Consider the following 17,394-nt stretch of genomic DNA (forward strand, 5'->3'; position numbering starts at 1 on the left):
ATAATATACAACCGAATAGCATTTGCCAACGTATTGCCAACTATTCAAAGAGAGTTTGGTACATGCATTCAATACATAAGAACAAGGATAATTAAATGCATCCCACTTACCACATGTGCAAGTTTTTTGTTCCAAATTAGCTACTTGCACATTTCGACTTCTCTGAATTATCAACTCAAATATACATTTTTCTCGGTTAAAATATCTTAAGGAATGTGCACTTGCTTTAGCCATCAAAGCTACTTGTTTTGTAACAACATGTGGAGTATGTGCATCTCCATTAGCTTGAGAACTAGATTCTAAAGGATGTCTCGTCTCAAAATAATGCACCATTCTACAAAATGTAAGTTGCACACAAGTTGTGATTAGTAAAAACCAAGTACCTTTAAGTACACTGTTGAAAATCTCTGACAAATCTGTTGTGAGTAAACCATATCTTCTTCCACCATTATGTGCAAGTGTCCATCTATTAAGTGGATGACTCTCCAACCAATGTCGAGCATGTGGATTTAGCTTTCCAATTTCTTCCATGGAGTTGACCTTTCGAATTTGATTTTGACTCCCGACATGATAAACTAAAGCTTTCAATTATGAACTACGAAACTTGTCATAAAAGTTGTTGATGAAATGTCATAAACAATACCTCTAAAAAAATGTAAGTTAATGAAGCAAGTTGTTGAAATGTCATAAAGAATACTTAAGAAATATAACAATACCTATGAAAACCACATGACTCTAGCCATGAAGATCCATGCTCATTGACAACCTTAAGGATTCCACCATGACGATCAGATATTAGACATATGCCTTCACGGTCTTTCACCACATGATTCTTGACATGAGAAAGAAACCAATTCCAAGTATCATAAGATTCATTTTCTACAATAGCAAATGCAAGTGGTAGAATCTGATTATTACCATCAACTCTCATTGCAATCGACATCTTACCCGTGTACTTACCATACAAGTGTGTGCCATCAATGCTAATCACCGGTCGACAATAGTGAAACCCTTTGATAGAGTGAGCGAAAGCCCAAAAAAAACACGCCTAAATTCAACTTCATCCACATCAGTTGATCTTGAAACACACCATTCAACTATAGTTTCTAGAATGAACTTTTGAAGTGCACCTAAATATTTTGATAAAGCGACATAAGACTCGTCCCAGTTTCCAAACACACAGTTCAATTGTTTTTTGCTTTCCAACCCAAGAAAGAAGCAAAAATTGCAATCAATTCCATCTTAAAAACATAAAAAAAAAACAAGCTGTGATAAAATCCATCTACAAAAAAATCAAACATAAGTAAAAATTGATCATAAATTCGGTGGAGAGGGATCAGAATCAAGAAAGAATCAGAATGGAGCGAATTAAACAGAAAAAAAACGAGCACGAGGAGGGTGTATACCTTGAAACCGGCGACGGCGACAGGTTAGGGAGGCGGTAGGTGGTCGGCGACGGGTCGAGGAGGCCGCAGGTGGCTGGCGATGGCGGAGGAAGCCTTAGACTGAGGAACTACGAATGGAGTCCTTGTTTTCGTTTTAATTTATTTTTTCCTGTTCGATGTTTGTTCTAGGGGCAGGGCCAACAATAATATTATTTTTAAATTTGGAATAATACTACTATTTATTTTTTTCTATCACCGGATAAAAACTCCGATTTTGTAAGCGTTAAAAACAACCTCATCAATTAAAAAATAAGCGTTATAATCACAGAAAATGCGGCGACCGTTTCGTTTCCAAATCACCAACCAAATTAGTGGTTCTAACTTCTAAGTTCTAAAATTTATTTTTATCGCTTGTGGGCCGGGCCTACAAGTGGGGTTACAAGAGTTGGCAGTATAAATAAAGGGGTCTAGCCAGTCCAAAAGAAACTTTCTATTCTAAAACCTAATAAAATAATCCCTTGTTTGCAGCGCCGTTGCTTTGGTTTCCGGTTATTCACCTTCCTTTCGCTTCTTCATCTCGAAAAATGGCCAAAAAGTCATCAGAAGAGATTGGTTTCGTATCATACGCTCAGCTGGTAGGAGAACCAATTACCCAAGGATGGGTTTTCTCCACTGGTGCTTCAGTGCATGTATGCAACTCTAGAGATAAGTTCGTTGACTATCGTCCGGTCACCGGAAAGCATGTGTCACAGTTAGATAATAGCAAAGTTAATGTATCTGGAATTGGATCGGTGACACTGAGGTTCACCTCCGGCCAAACGGTAACCCTCAAGGACGTTGTTCACATTCCTTCGTTTATCAACTGCTTCGTATCGGTTGGACGATTCGTCGAGGAAGGGTTTGCAGTTAGCTTTGAGTCGGAGAAAGCCATGATCTACAAGAATAAGAAATTTGTGGGAAACGGTTGTATGCGACCAGGAGGTTATCTTTTAAACGTTGATAACGATGATCACCCCGCTGGAGCCGCTACTAGCACTTAGGTAGCCACTTCTTACTTTCTATTTCAGTAATTGATGTAGTTTATGCACTTATGTAGTCAGTAGTTTCAGTTTAAATAGTAGAAACAGTTTGATTTTAGTAATTGATGTAATTTCTGAACTTATGTTGCTAGTAATTCCAGTCTAAATAGTAGAAGAAGTTCTTATCATCAGTAATATCTGATTATCTGATGGTATTAAGAAGTTTTACTTATGTAATTCTGATGATATCAATGAAGTGAGCTCTTTTGAGTAGTTTATACCTAATTAATTTTAACAAATTAGGTTACAGGTTGTATTGTTTTCTTATGTTAAATTGGGTGATACTGATACGGATCATGCCATCATGGAGGTGGCAATGAGAAGATGTTTTTTTTTATAATGTAAAGGGTGTACTAATAAGGTTGAAAATATACCCTCTCTTCGATTGTAGCATTACACTTTGAAAGATCCAGATTCTTTCTAACAAGGACTTAGGAAGTGTAGGATGCTACAATAAACAAAGCAATGCAGGTACATTGCAAGTAAACCTGTGGTCAATGCGATTAATTTGTCCTAATCATAAATGACATATATAATTCTACATTCATGAAGATATACTATAGACCTAGTTTTGAAATAAGTTTGAAAAAGAAACAAAAGAGATGTTTTATCATATTTTCCATTTATGATGCAAGTCTCCCATTGAAGCAGTGCGTGACATATGGCAACCAAAGGATAAATCAGGGAGAGGGTAATTACCTAAATTCCTCTATACTTTCCTGTCATATCATATTCGTGCTTATTTTTCATGTTCATCATCTGTAGTAATGTACACGCCAACAGAAGGCGTCTTTCATTTACTTTTGATTGTTCGATATGTCAAGAATTTGTTTTCGGTAAATCTTTGGATTTTTGTTTGTTATAAGTTAGTCTCATCTCTTCATTCTGTGATCTAGTAGAGTGTTTGGGTCCCGTATTTAAGATGACATTGCCAAAAAAATGCAACTTTTTGTCCAAGCATGTCTAATTTAGCCAAAGTTAGTTGATGAATAACAACTTGAATTGGTTTGATTTATAGTAAAGTTAGTTGATTTATAGAATCCCTATTTTTTATGAATAAACACAAGTAACAAGCTAACAAAACATCGAATTGGTTCTTAATTTGGATTTTGTTCGTTGTAAACATAAAATCATATATTTTGGTGCTTTTAGGCTTATTACAAGTATTAAAAATTACTAGGAATACTTGTAATGAATCTAATGCAACTTTTCAATCTAGGTTAAGAGTTTGTTTCGATCAGAGTTAGTAAAACGGGGTCTAGTTGAAAAGCATACCATGACTAGATAATTTGACAAATAAAAGTAATGTTGGTGCTTTTTAATGTTTCTAGTACCAACTAAGAGTAAAAACTATCTCAACATCAATTCATAATCAATCTGTATATGGTTTAATAGAACAGATGATTATCTCAAAATTTGACTTCTTCAAAACATAGTCTTCGTTTATTTTATTGCATGATGATTTTTTTAACACCCCCTTCCCTTATTTTTATTGTTTGTTTCATGTCAAGTATTGATACCTTATGCAAATAGGTGTTTGACAATTGATCTATGTGAATTATTACTCATGTTTTCAGTATACTATCACTTGCTGCAACTAGTAGTGATTTTTTTTTATCTCCTATTTATTTTTAGGTTTGACAACCTAACATGTGAGTTATCCAAAGTTGTAAGAGGTTTAAGCTTATGTGTAGAGTAGAGAGATGGGGAATAGAGTGGCGACAAGGAGAGATGGAAGGAACATATAAAGGGGTGGGTGTGAGGTGGTGGTTGTAGTTTTGATGCGATATGTGTGGCATGGGTTGGTCTAATTAATCATCTTTCTGTTACTACAATGTAGGCGGAAAGGGTGATTTATTTCATTTTCCGGTGACACAACTTGAGAGAAATGTGAGACATAGAGACAAAACTGTAAATTTGGTCCTTGTGGTTGGCAAAAATCTTTGGATGGGGTCCAAAAAGTTTCCAGCTTCCACAGAAGGTTCGAAATCAAGGTTTTTCTAGGTTTTTGGTCCAAAAAAGATTGAAATTACCTATTTACCCTTTTAATTTCAGTTTTGTATTTTCTTTTCTTTTCTATATTAATACTTTATGATATAAAAATAAAAAACCAAGAAGATGACCCCCACTCCACCCCTACCGGTACCCCCCCCCCCCTCTCTCTCTCGTTGCTAGTCCGATGGATGCCAATCAATTGCGGGCAGTAGGACGGAGTTTCGGTGGTCGACGAGAACGAAGCGACGAAGGAAAAGGGGAGGACCTTTGGGGTTTGGCTAGATCGAAGGAATGAAGGGAAAAAGGGAAAAAGCAGTGAAGCTTCTTCCTGCTCCAATGGTGATGTGCGAAGCAGGAAAGGTTCGATCGACGACGAGGGAGGTCGTCTCTGTGGTTTGACGAAGTCGAAGGGATGAAGAAAATGGTGGAGTGTCGCGAGCAGCAGCAACGAAGAAGTCAGGGTCCTCGGTGGGTTTGCTCGACGGAAGGGAAGAGGAGGGTGTGAGGGGTGATCGTCGGTCTCAGTGGGTGCTGCGATGAGGCGATCGGTAGTTGACAGGTGCGTGATTGGGGCTGCTCCGACAGCCTCCCCTGTTCTTTTTTTTTTTTTTTTTTTTTTTCTGTGGTGGTGTCGTGGGAGGCAGTAGCAACTCCGGTTGCTATTGTGTTGTTTTTCTCTTGTGTTCTTGTTTTGTTCTTGACTGATTTGGAAGGGAATATGCAGGTGTTTGAGTTGAGGCTTGGTCACCGAAACAGGAAGGGACAGAGGTGGAATAGTGGTAGGGTGGTGACGGTGTAAGGTGGTGTTGGGGGAGGCAGCAACTCTGGTTGCTGCTGTGTTTTCCAGTGAGCAGGGCAGAAACGAGAGAGAGAAAGGAGGACTTCGAAGGAGGGGGGAGGAAGAAGAGAGAGAAGGGGGAGGGCTCCGGTGGGTTTGGTAGAGAGAGATATATATATATATATATATAATTGCTTTTATGCATTAATATTTATAAAATAAAAATATAAAAAATACAAAAAAGAAATTTAAAGGGCAAAATAGTCAATTCAAGTGCTCCATGGACCAAAACTACAAAAATTTCTTAAGTTTAGGACCAAAAACCTAGAAAAACCTTGATTTCGGACCTTCTGTGCAAGCTGGAAACTTTTTGGACCCCATCCAAAGATTTTTGCAAACCACAAAGACCAAATTTGCAGTTTTGTCTATTAATTAATATCAGTATAAGTTCAAAACAAGTAAAAAAAGCTTTAAAACTTAGAAAGACATAACAATCATTATACATATGGGTGTTGGAAATGGTGTCCATGGTCATTAACTGTTTTGATAATATTTTTAATAATAGCAAAGTCTTTTTGAGTTGGTCTCATGATCCAAATAGCATAAGAAAATGGAGATTAATAATGTGCTAATTTATTGAGGAATTAATAAATTAATTAGAAATTATTTTGGTAATTAATTAGAATGATTTAATTAATTAAAGATGTTGAATATTAATTTATCATAAGGATTCATTGGAATATTCCAAAACCTCTGAATGCATAGAGGTGGATGGTTTCTAGGTCCTTTGGATAGGGATAAAGCAAATTTGAATCACATAAGGATAAACCCTAAAGTTTATATCCATATGAGATTCTAACAGCTACCTATAAATAGACTGGTAGGGTAAACCCTATAGCCAATTATTCATATCTCTCAAAATCGTCCATACTATATCTTTCTATCTCTAAATCCGAAATCTCATCCCTTCTTTTAGGGTTCTTGTGTTTTCGAATAAACCCTAATTTGTGGGTTCTTCTTCTTATTTGGTGTGTGGACTTGGTTCCATTAGAGGGGTTCTCTTTTTGATCCTTCATATTGCAACAAACTGGCACGCACGAGATCACAAACAAGTGAATGTGAGGTTAGTAATATTTTTTTTGTTGTTTTTAAAAGTACGTTGCTATAATAGTAAAACATAAATTCTAGGTTGCATGTGCACTTAGATACATCAGGTTTTGATTTTTCCGATACCTATGCGTTATGTACTTGATGCTAGTAATCTCCACAATGGGAGGGTCGAAAATCATAAGAAAAAAAAAAATAAGCATGATAAGTGTTAGAAAAAAATTAGAGATCAAATACGTCGACAACTATAAACATGGAAATTCTTGTAATTTACTACAAAAATGCTTTTATAAATAAATAGAGAAAATAGGTTTCCAAAATTATAAGTGATTATTTGTTGAAGTCTTAAACATTCTATGTTTAAAGAAGAAATGATGAATCTTAATATGATGGCAAAGCGTCAAACATAATTGCAATTAATTAAGCCATCTTTTCAATCAAACTTAAAGACGATTTTTTTTTTCTCATAATAAGTATTTGTTGCAATGTAGTAAAATGCACACCAAATATCATAATCAAGTAGAACTTTATCACCCACTTTATTATTAAAAAAGTAAAAAAAAAAAAAGATTAAAAAAACAAGTGTAGATCTCACCATCTTTATTACTTAGTATCATGATCAACATGAAAAATACAAATTGTAATATTTTAAATAAAAAATAATGAATAAACTTGAACTTAAAACATTAGTTACGATTTCTTCGAGTTCAATAATCCACTTATGCGCATGAAAAACTTAATTTAAAATATGATTTAGTGGTAGAAAAGAAGAGTTAAGAAATATAATTGTTTAAGTAAATGACCTCTTTTTTTTTTTTGGAACCGGCAACATCAAAATACAAATTGTAATATTTTTAATACATAATAAAGAATAAACTTGAACTTAAAACATTAGTTACGATTTCTCTGAGTTTAATAATCACCTTAATTTAAAATATGATTTACTGGTAGAAAAGAAGAATTAAGAAATATAATTGTTTAAGCAAATGATTTGTTTTTTTTTTTGCACCGGTCAATATATTATATATAAAATTAGAGGGTCAAATAATTTTATTTGAGTTTTTTTAGCCAAAGTAACCCGATGATCAAGTTCAATATATATCGATTGAAGGCAAACGGGCAACAAGCTGCGCCGCTAGCCCTTTCTGGATGGCAAAACCAATTCTTTTGAAAACAACATTTGTGGATCTATGAGATACGACATTAGAATGCATGACCCGTTGGACTCTATTGAGAAGCTCCACGGCCTCTGGTGCGAGAAAACCAAATGTATCGAATGCAAAAGGTACAAACACATGTTGATTTTCTATACATGCATTCTCGTGCTTTACCACTTTGCACGCAACGGCTTTCAAAGCGGCATGCCCTGCTGTGAAACCCTCGCTCCCCAAACCAACGAGAGGGGAGACCCAGTAAGATCGACGCACGCATGCTTCCCTCCTATCCATCCAAAGACCAAAATGTCAGCCGGTCTAAGTGTGTACCTTCCATCCTGCGGGCCCGTCAAAAAGTTCACTGACGCTTCTTTCTTCATAGAAATATCAGCACGCCGACAAGCATCAAAGAGAACATCCCGAACCACATCATGTCTGTACTTGAAATCAGGGAGCTCTCTACAATGAACCGCGTGTTCCCCAAAGGTATCCAAACATGCCTTGCAGCAAACTGGGCATATCTCGTCAATTGGGAATAAGGGAATCATAAGGCGGTAGCGAAGGATAGTTCGGTACTCCACAGTGAAGAGATACAAAGAAGAAAAAAAACAAAAAGAGTGGAAACAAAAAATAGATCATACACAAAGAAAAGGCATCGTGACCATTCTCCTTATTAACAGATCTCCTCTATTGTTTCTGTTTTTTACCCACAAGAACACCACCGATTTAATTATATCAGCAATTTTGATGGTGATAGCCAGTTCTTTTTGAAGATTAAATCGTTCATTAACTAATTTCTTTCCAAATACTCCACATGGAACTATAACAGATTCCCAACAAATGACTTGTTTGTAAGAAATATGTGTTCACGGTTATTAAAGGAAAAAATAATAGAAATAAAGGGGGGTCAAAACTTGCATCCCAAGAGTTTGTGGAATATCATAAAAGTCCGCCGTTTGTCGGTGGCGTCAAGGTCAAAAACATAATACATGCAAAGGCCTCGTACTATATGGAATATACAACTTTAACCCTTAATTGTTGCTGAATTTCATTTTGGCACTTTAGTTCATTAAAAGAGTCACCTACTCACCTTTGACCTCTTTATTTTGGAAAATCTTCACAACAATATTTTGAACGATTCAAAAGACACATGTCTACTTCAATACTTCTTCTTGCACACATTTAGATTCTTTTGTAGTTTGAAAAATACAATTCTAATTTGATACTATAAAACACTTATTGTATATATTTTGAGGTAACGATGATTCTCTATGTAATAGAAAACCTATTAAACACAAAAACCTAAATTTGTTAGGTTAATATAAGTTAGAGGTAAACATGGTTTAAGCTTTATTTATAAATGATAGAATTTTGCGATTGGTCTATATGGTTTGCAAAATGTATCATGTTGAGGACATCGATCGGTTGTTCTTATGGTTTCAAAGTATTTCATGGTTGGTCCTTTTGGCACATCTTTACAATTTTTTACTTTTATTTTTATTTTTATTTTTATTTTCTTATTACTAAGTTTGTCTCCCGACATTATCTTCCACCATCTATCATCAACCATCGCATCACTTCAGACAAACCACCACTCACTGCCACTCATACCATCTTTGGCGGCCACTCCACATCTCTCATGTCACTACCAAAATTGCTCTCACCGTCTTCCTTATCTTCCATCACTGCCAACTAGATGTTGTCCTCGTGGTTTTTTATTACATAAAATCAAAGTTGTTAATTACAAAAAAAAAAAAAAAAAAAAAAAAAAAAAAAAATCAAAGCACCATCCGGGTTCAATGGTTACAACAAAATAATATCAAACTTACAAACAAAAACAATCAAAAATTTTTGTTTCAACTACCTACATCATCTACTTGAAATCTTTACATCACCTTTCATCTAAGTTATTTGACATCACTTTCACCTTAACCCACCATCTATTCGAAATCTCTTGAACGCGCAACATTCAAACTTTCTTCATCGTGAATATGTTGGACAACGTTGAAGAAGGTCAAGATGAACTCTCCATCATCATACGAATCAAAATTCTTAAAGAAATCCATGTATATTTGTTTTATAGATAGAGAGTGATAGATAATGCTTTGAGTGCATAGGTTGTTAAAATTGTTGTGTTTATATATGTAATGTTTTTATATTAAAAAATATATATTTATTTCAAAATATGACTATGGAACGGTTAATCAATCCCATTCATCGTTTACGTTCGTCGTCGGCAACACGAAGGAGCCCAACCACGCCCGACCACGAATGGTTGGGATAGTGTGCACGCCCAGTTCAACAATTCTCGTGGCCACGTAGATCACGATTGTCTTCGTGATAGGTATACACGACGACCTTACATCACATTCTTGATCATAAGCTTCAATGTTGATTTCAAAACAGGAAAAAAATGAGATTGACCCGCTCGGTTTCAATCTTTTGTTTTTTTAATTATTATTATCAGGGCCGGTCTCGATGATTCAAATGCCCAGGACAACTAGGAAAAAAAAGGCCCTTAGGTCTTAACCTGTAACGAATTAAATTATATAAACTATTTTTTTTAACAGCTAACCGACTATCCGTGAAGCTCTCCGAGCATTCTTGATAACAAATTGGTAATCAACATTCAATTACAAACTACAAATTGATAAATGATAATAGACGATTAGACATTCAATTACAATCACCCATTGTATATAAAATATTTTTTATCATATTGTCTAAGTTTCAATGGAGTACAAACTGATCAATTACTGATAATTGATCGGTTAATCAATTAATGACATATACATTCGTAACATATTACAAACTGATTAATTAATGGCATTATCAATTAATCAATTAATGACATAGACATTCAATTACAAATTGTTCCAACACAGTTACACAGGAGTTGAAGATTTCAATGACATTGATCGATTAATCAATTACTTACCTGATTAGCACTTAGCAAAATAGCAGAATAATAGATTCAGCCTCGCTAGTCGGTTATGTCGTTGAAGGCAGAAGCGTCAATGATCGATCTTTTTTGCTGCGTTTAATCAATGTTTTCTTCTTTGCGTGGATTACTTTACTGGTGGGAACGGACTATCTTTGTTTTGGGCTGAACTTGTTTAACTGAATATAATAAAAACAAAAAATTTGGGCCCTTGGAAAATTTGGGCCCTGTGCACAAGTCCTTCTTGCCCACCCCTATCACCGGCCATGATTATTATTTCAAATAACAAATACCCAATAACTTGAGACAAAATCTACATCAAACAAAATGAAATAAAAAATTTGAGGGTTTAAAAATCCAAAACCGAAATAAAAACCGATAAACTAGAGCAAACCTTAAATCTAAACCCCAAAAAAATTTAAAAACCCTACACCTCATCGTAGCACATGGGTGTTACACAAGGAGATACAACACGGTTTTGACGATGGACATGCCATCGAAAAGTTGGAGTTAGAAGGTGGATGTATCTTTAAAGAAAGTTGATCGCTGATGGTTGAGATGGAAGATTAGGGAGACGCACTCATCGTTGAGTTCCAATTAGAGAAGAAGTTAGAGTAGAAGGGGCAAAAGACAAGGGTGGAATGATAGGAACAATATGGAGGTAAAGGTGGTTGTCGTCGGTAGTTCCGTCACTCCTCCTAATCCTTTGTTGTTGTGGAAATGGAGGATTTGTTGGTGATGTTCGTGTGTGTGTATATATATTGAATTATAGAAGTGCTCCACGATGTTTATTAAAACTTTCAGATTTACAGATATAGCAACGGAAAAACCAACAATGCAACAAAATGAAACCACAAGATCAAGTATGTAACGTTTCTAACGGTTATCATCAACATTATATCTTTCTTAAATATATAGACTAATCGTGACATTTTGACTTTAAATATAAGTGGATTAAAAAAATACTAGATATCATGCTCATTACAAAAACTAAATTATTCGTTATAACCTTCAAACAAAAAAAGAAGGTTAGTCATCAACATCACAAAAGTATTATGAAATATTTGTCATTGTTGACGTATAGTTTAAAAAATCAATTATTCATTTATTAATCAGTATTAAATGTTAAGTTTTTATACAAACAAGTATCGATTAAACATAAAGGGATAATGGTATATAAGGGTATATTGGTAAACCGGGACACCAAACGCGTCTGCTACTCTGCTGTTTCTTTCCGTTGGTTTTCAAGCTGACGACTTCACTATTTCTAGAGAGCGATTGAATTTTCTTTCTTTTTTTCTTTTTAAATATCTGTTATTACTTAAAAAGAAAAAGTTCTTTCCAAGAAATATCTCCCCCAAATTTGCAGCGATCACACGTACTCCATTTTTAATGCAAATTCAGTCCTTTTGAAATGCACCATTTCGTTTCGTTTCATTCCTGAATCGAGTTGGAGCTTTCATATCGATTCCAAACATAACAAAAAAAACCCTAGAATTCGATACTCTGATTTTGTTTAGAGAGATTCTTGAAGCCATTTCCCCCATTTATCCGGTTATTGACTCGTTAAATTAACATAATTCTCGTATATACATGTCAAGATCGCTATCTAACCCTTGTCACCTCCAATCCATTTGACGTTTTTCTCTTTGTTTTCTTCTACATCATCGTAAGTATTTTTCTTTTTGGGGAATTTGTGGATTGAGCGTTTAGAGGTACAATCAGAGAAGGGTTTGTATGCGTCGATTAATGGAAACAACAGGTTTTAGCGTTGATCCTACGAGTTCTGATAATCATGCGACTAATAGTCCGAATTCATCAAACCCCACATCACCGACGATGCGGAGGATAAGCAGTAGCAGTTCTTCACCGAGAGCGATGTCGTCTTCTCCGTTTCCGATAATTCGTTTCTTACAAGCACCTGTAACTACTATAATTGAATACTCGGGTGTTCTTCGACCTAGGTCGAATACCGATTATCACGAATCAGAGAGCTTGATTTCTAACCATCATCATCGTGATCATAACTCGAGTGGTTCCGGTATTGCTAGTAATAGAAGTAGTAATGATGAGAATAGCAATGGGGAGGTTTCGATTCGGATAATGGGTGGTGCAGACCAAGAAGAGGAGCGTGGTGAACCGGTTGCAGTGAACCATGAAGATGGCGGAGGAGAAAGGGAGGTGGCTGATTCCGGTGATGGAAGTGGTGGTAATGGCGGGAGTAATAATAACGTGGATTCAGCATATCAACAGCGGTATGATTTGCAGCAGGTTTCAAGGTGGATTGAACAGATTCTTCCATTTTCTTTGCTGTTGTTGATCGTTTTCATTCGTCAGCACTTACAAGGTACAAAAACCAACATTTGTTCTTTACAAATAAAGTTGTATGATAATGAATACTGACTTATTTACTTCACTTTTATCTAACTCAAATGTAGCCAGATTATGAAAAAGCGCTGGTTTTGAACTACATGACATGTTTCTATTAATTAATATTTTGCATATTCATTTGTAGGTCTATTTGTTACAATTTATATTACTGCTTTCATGTACAAGTCTAATGATATTCTACGGAAGCAGACAGCCTTAAAGGTAATAATATGCTATGCCCCTTCCATCATCTTATTTTGGTGTTTAAATACATATCTAAAATGATTTAAATTTTTTTTTTTTTTTTTTTTTTTGCAGGGGGAGAGAAAATTGTCTGTTCTTGCTGGGTATTGCATAGTTTTCATGCTTCATGTGATTGGTGTTTACTGGTGGTACCAAAATGATGATCTTTGCTATCCCCTTTTCATGGTTCCACCAAAAGAAATACCACCTTTTTGGAATGCTATTTTCACCATCATTGTAAATGGTAAGCACTAAGCATATTCTTTTTTTTATCATAGATATATACATGTAGAGTTCATGGATTAATTGCAAGCAAATAGCATCATGTTTTCATTTCTTCCTATTACAATTACAACAGTGTACTCTGAAAGAAATATCTATCCAATTTATAGCAATGTCATTCCCCAAAAAAAAAAAAAAATTTACTGGTATGACTGGATGGATTGTTGAAAAAGATTGAAATTTTTATGTGTTGCAGATACGATGGTAAGGCAGGCAGCAATGGGTTTTAAGTTGGTATTGCTTATGTACTATAAGAATGGCAGGGGCCATAGCTTTCGTAGGCAGGTATATAATAATATAATAAACTGTAGAATAATTAAATTTCAAAAATATTTTTTGAGAAAGTTCTGAGGGGGGGCGTTTTTGGTATTTCAGGGTCAAATGCTGACTCTGGTTGAGTACACACTTCTGTTATACCGTGCATTCTTACCTGCCCCTGTTTGGTATCGATTCTTTTTGAACAAAGAATACGGGAGCCTCTTTTCATCTTTGACAACAGGCTTATATTTAACTTTAAAGCTCACATCAGTTGTTGAGAAGGTATATTTCTGATTTTTTTTTTTTTTTTTTTTATGAGGGCATTCATGTCTTTTGTACAGACGAGAGACTGAGTGCAAGTCCCTGTCCTATCTCGTTCCACCTTTTTGGGTAGGACAAAGAATTGCAGTTTTTCTCTCAGTCCAATGCATGTCAATCACAATATAGAGTCGTCTGTTATGTCTTGTCTTGTCTTGTCCAGTGAATTAATTTATTAATTTTTATTTTCTTTTGTGATTTTCTCAGATTGGATCCTTCTACGCTGCATTAAAGGCACTATCGCGGAAGGAAGTCAATTATGGATCATATGCAACGGCTGAACAGGTATAATGAGGGAGTTTTTTTTTTTTTTTTTTTTACTTATGTAATTATTTACTATTCAAACACTGTTTAAGCTAACATTCATAGTGATATGTAATTTGCTTTTAACTGGTTTTTACTGGAGCAGGTAAGCGAGGCAGGAGACCTGTGTGCTATTTGCCAGGAAAAGATGCAGGCTCCAATTTTGTTGCGCTGTAAACATATATTTTGTGAAGACTGTGTTTCGGAATGGTAATTTTTTATTATTTTTTTTAAATTCTTATATTTGAAGTTGCTTTAATGGTTGACTTATTATTGACCACTTGAATAATATCATGATCATCAGGTTTGAAAGAGAAAGAACTTGCCCATTATGCAGAGCTCTGGTAAGACCAGCTGATATACGATCATTTGGGGATGGTTCAACGAGCTTGTTCTTCCAGTTTTTCTAGAAGACCTTCCATTCATGTTTGGCACTCTCTTCTTCAACACATTAGCAGTAATTTTTTTTGGCATTTCCCCTTCAAATTGTACAGTTGTGCCTATTATTATTATATTATCATACATCACATATACATACAACATATAACAAAATGGGAGAGGATTTTTACACTCAACACAGATAACTAAACTCATTGGATCCCATATAATAAACACAGCTTCAAACAAACTTCTTACTTGACATTTTTACTGATAAAATGTGTTGGTGGGGAATTCATGTGAAAAAGGCAGGCTCTACACGTCACTCATAATCAAATCGACTCAAATAACTCTTTGGATCGTGCAAGCAACACTTTCCTAAAGGTGTAGAAGATGTTTGGATTTCACGAAATCAACAGTCCAATCGTGCACAAAAAGTAAATCACCAAATTCATGTAGGTTTGTTTCTTATTATAGATTGTAAAAAGAGACCAAATACTATATAATAATGATATTCATAGATATTAAATACAATTTTCCTCCAAAATGGATAAGGATCTACATAATGGTTAGATGGTAGTTAAAAATAGTTGTTGGCGACTTGGCGCAACATCTCTGACGGAATGTAGAAATGAATATGAGGCTTTTACATGTGGAACCATTAAAACGATACCGCTTTTCTATCAAAAACTTAGAGGGCGATTGGGATTGTTTATTTAAACTGTTTCCTAATTTATCGCGGTTTAGTGCCAGTAGTAAACAATAATAAGGTAGCGTTTGGTGCATGGACAAGGTTAAACTGGACCGGACAGAACTGGACGGTACGATTTTAATTATTTATATAGCATTTGGTGAACATAGAACCAAATGGAACAAGATATTCAAAATTACTTTAGTGTCCTTTATACAAATTAACCACCACTATCAAAATCTAATTTACGTGGAAATTAAATTACAATATAAATTAACCGCCTCTCTCAAAATCTAACTTACGTCGAAATTAAATTACAATAAAAATAAAGCTCAATCAAAAGTGGCAACCAAATTAGTAGTTTAAATTTTTCAATATATAATAATAAGAGGCGGTGATAGTACAACCATCTTCAAAATGTACAAGTGGATGCACGAAAACATCAGACCAAATGACAAAACCCAATTTCTCAAAACCTTGACATCAATCATTCTTCAATAACACTATGCTCGGATGCTATCTAATCAAGATAAGAGAATGCCATGTTCAGGTCCAATCTACTGCAACAATGTAAAGCTTTTTTAGTACGATCATGGATAGTTTCTTGTTCAATACCAATCGATAGTATTGAGTAATTGCAGGTGGTGGTAAGAAGTTATGGTGTATTTTGGCTCCAATGCCACAGTTGTCGTCATGTGTCGATTTTGCCGGTTTTCGTCGGAAGATGGTTGCTCATCTCATGTTATGAAAAGCTCCAATCTAGTCCAATGATGGGGATTTTAACATCTCGTATCACAGAAGTCGATTGGGTGAGAAGAGAAGGAAGAAGGCAGGTGGGATGGGGGGTTAGTTTGTATGATGTATTCATTTGTCAAGTGAGAGAATTAGAGAAAGAAGCACAAACGAAGGGTATTTCCGTCAGTTACTTATCTGTTCTAGTGAGTTCCACCTTCACGTGTGGGACTAAAGTTTATAAAATTAGTCCCATCGAATTTAGTTTTTGTTCCACTGAGTCCATGTTCTATGTTTGCCAAACACCTTGTCAAATGATTTTGTTCTGTTCTGTCCAGTTCTGTCCTACGTGCCAAACGCTACCTAAAGAATTTTAAGTGTTAGAATAAGAAGATTTCATAACTATTTATCGACTTAAATTAAAAGCTTTCGATAAATTATTTACTCATTATTCATTGATTTATTTAATAAGTTTTTGATAAGTTATTCCTTAATTACATGCATAATAAAAAAGTAACTTATCAGTTTATTTTATTATGTTTTGCTACCGAATAAACAAAACCAAACATTAAAAACCAACTCTATTTAAACATCAGATAAGCTAATAAACACTTTTACTAAAATCATAAGTTGCTTTAAATAAGTAATCCCAAACATCTTCTTAATAAGTTATGGATGGTTGACATTATCTGAATTTTTAAAAGGTATAAATTACCGAATTTAAGATTTGAAATTTTTAAAAGGTTGGAGAGGGTAGTTGGATGGAAAATTACGATTTTTAGCCCTACAAAGTGTAACATCCCAAATTTTACAAAAAAAAAATTTCATTTTTGATTAGTCAACCATTTTTCATAAAACATAAAGATTCCAATAATTGTTTTCAAAACCATCAACATGACAACATTATTATTTTCAAAACATCAGAGTGTCCCCCAAACCAGATAGGAAAAGAGAGATAGAGTGCACGCCGCATCATCACCCGTTGCCTTTACCCTTGGGCTCCGATGTACCTGAAACAAATCCACAAATGGTAAGTTGAAAGCTTAGTGAGTCCCCCAGAGCATACTCCACACAAACCACATATCACATTAGCTATAAAGCTACCTCTACCACATATCACATGTCAATTAGCCATGAAGTTATCTCTACCGTTAGCCACAAATGTTATCTCTACCATCAGCCATAAAGGCTGTCTCTACCATTAGCCATAAGGCTATCTCTACCGTTAGCCACGAAGGCTATCTCTACCACATATCATGCACACATACATATCACACCTCTACATAACAAGTAAACCAACTATCACAAATGGGCCGGCCTTGGTGCCTTAGACCCATTGGTATGGTGAGAAAACCCACCTCACAAGGCTGAATTGGCAAC

At 35.1% G+C, this 17,394-nt stretch overlaps 2 protein-coding genes across 2 annotated transcripts; both read left to right on the forward strand.

Moving 5' to 3' along the window:
* The first annotated feature begins 1,969 nt into the window (after positions 1-1,969).
* Positions 1,970-2,425, forward strand: LOC145158690 (uncharacterized). Its single transcript, XM_079077549.1, has one exon. It carries the CDS (start codon positions 1,970-1,972, stop codon positions 2,423-2,425), a length of 456 nt encoding a protein of 151 aa, XP_078933675.1.
* A 9,314-nt stretch (positions 2,426-11,739) lies between these two features.
* LOC145161491 (uncharacterized) lies at positions 11,740-14,825 on the forward strand. Its single transcript, XM_079081024.1, has 8 exons — positions 11,740-12,786; positions 12,955-13,031; positions 13,128-13,296; positions 13,531-13,619; positions 13,710-13,874; positions 14,118-14,195; positions 14,320-14,423; positions 14,518-14,825. The coding sequence occupies exons 1-8, from the start codon at positions 12,177-12,179 to the stop codon at positions 14,621-14,623; spliced, it is 1,398 nt and encodes a 465-aa protein (XP_078937150.1). The 5' UTR covers positions 11,740-12,176; the 3' UTR covers positions 14,624-14,825.
* Positions 14,826-17,394: the final 2,569 nt, after the last annotated feature.

Source organism: Lactuca virosa, chromosome 2 (genome assembly GCF_052849685.1).
Source record: "Lactuca virosa cultivar CGN04683 chromosome 2, Lactuca_virosa_CGN04683_v6, whole genome shotgun sequence".
NCBI lineage: Eukaryota > Viridiplantae > Streptophyta > Magnoliopsida > Asterales > Asteraceae > Lactuca > Lactuca virosa.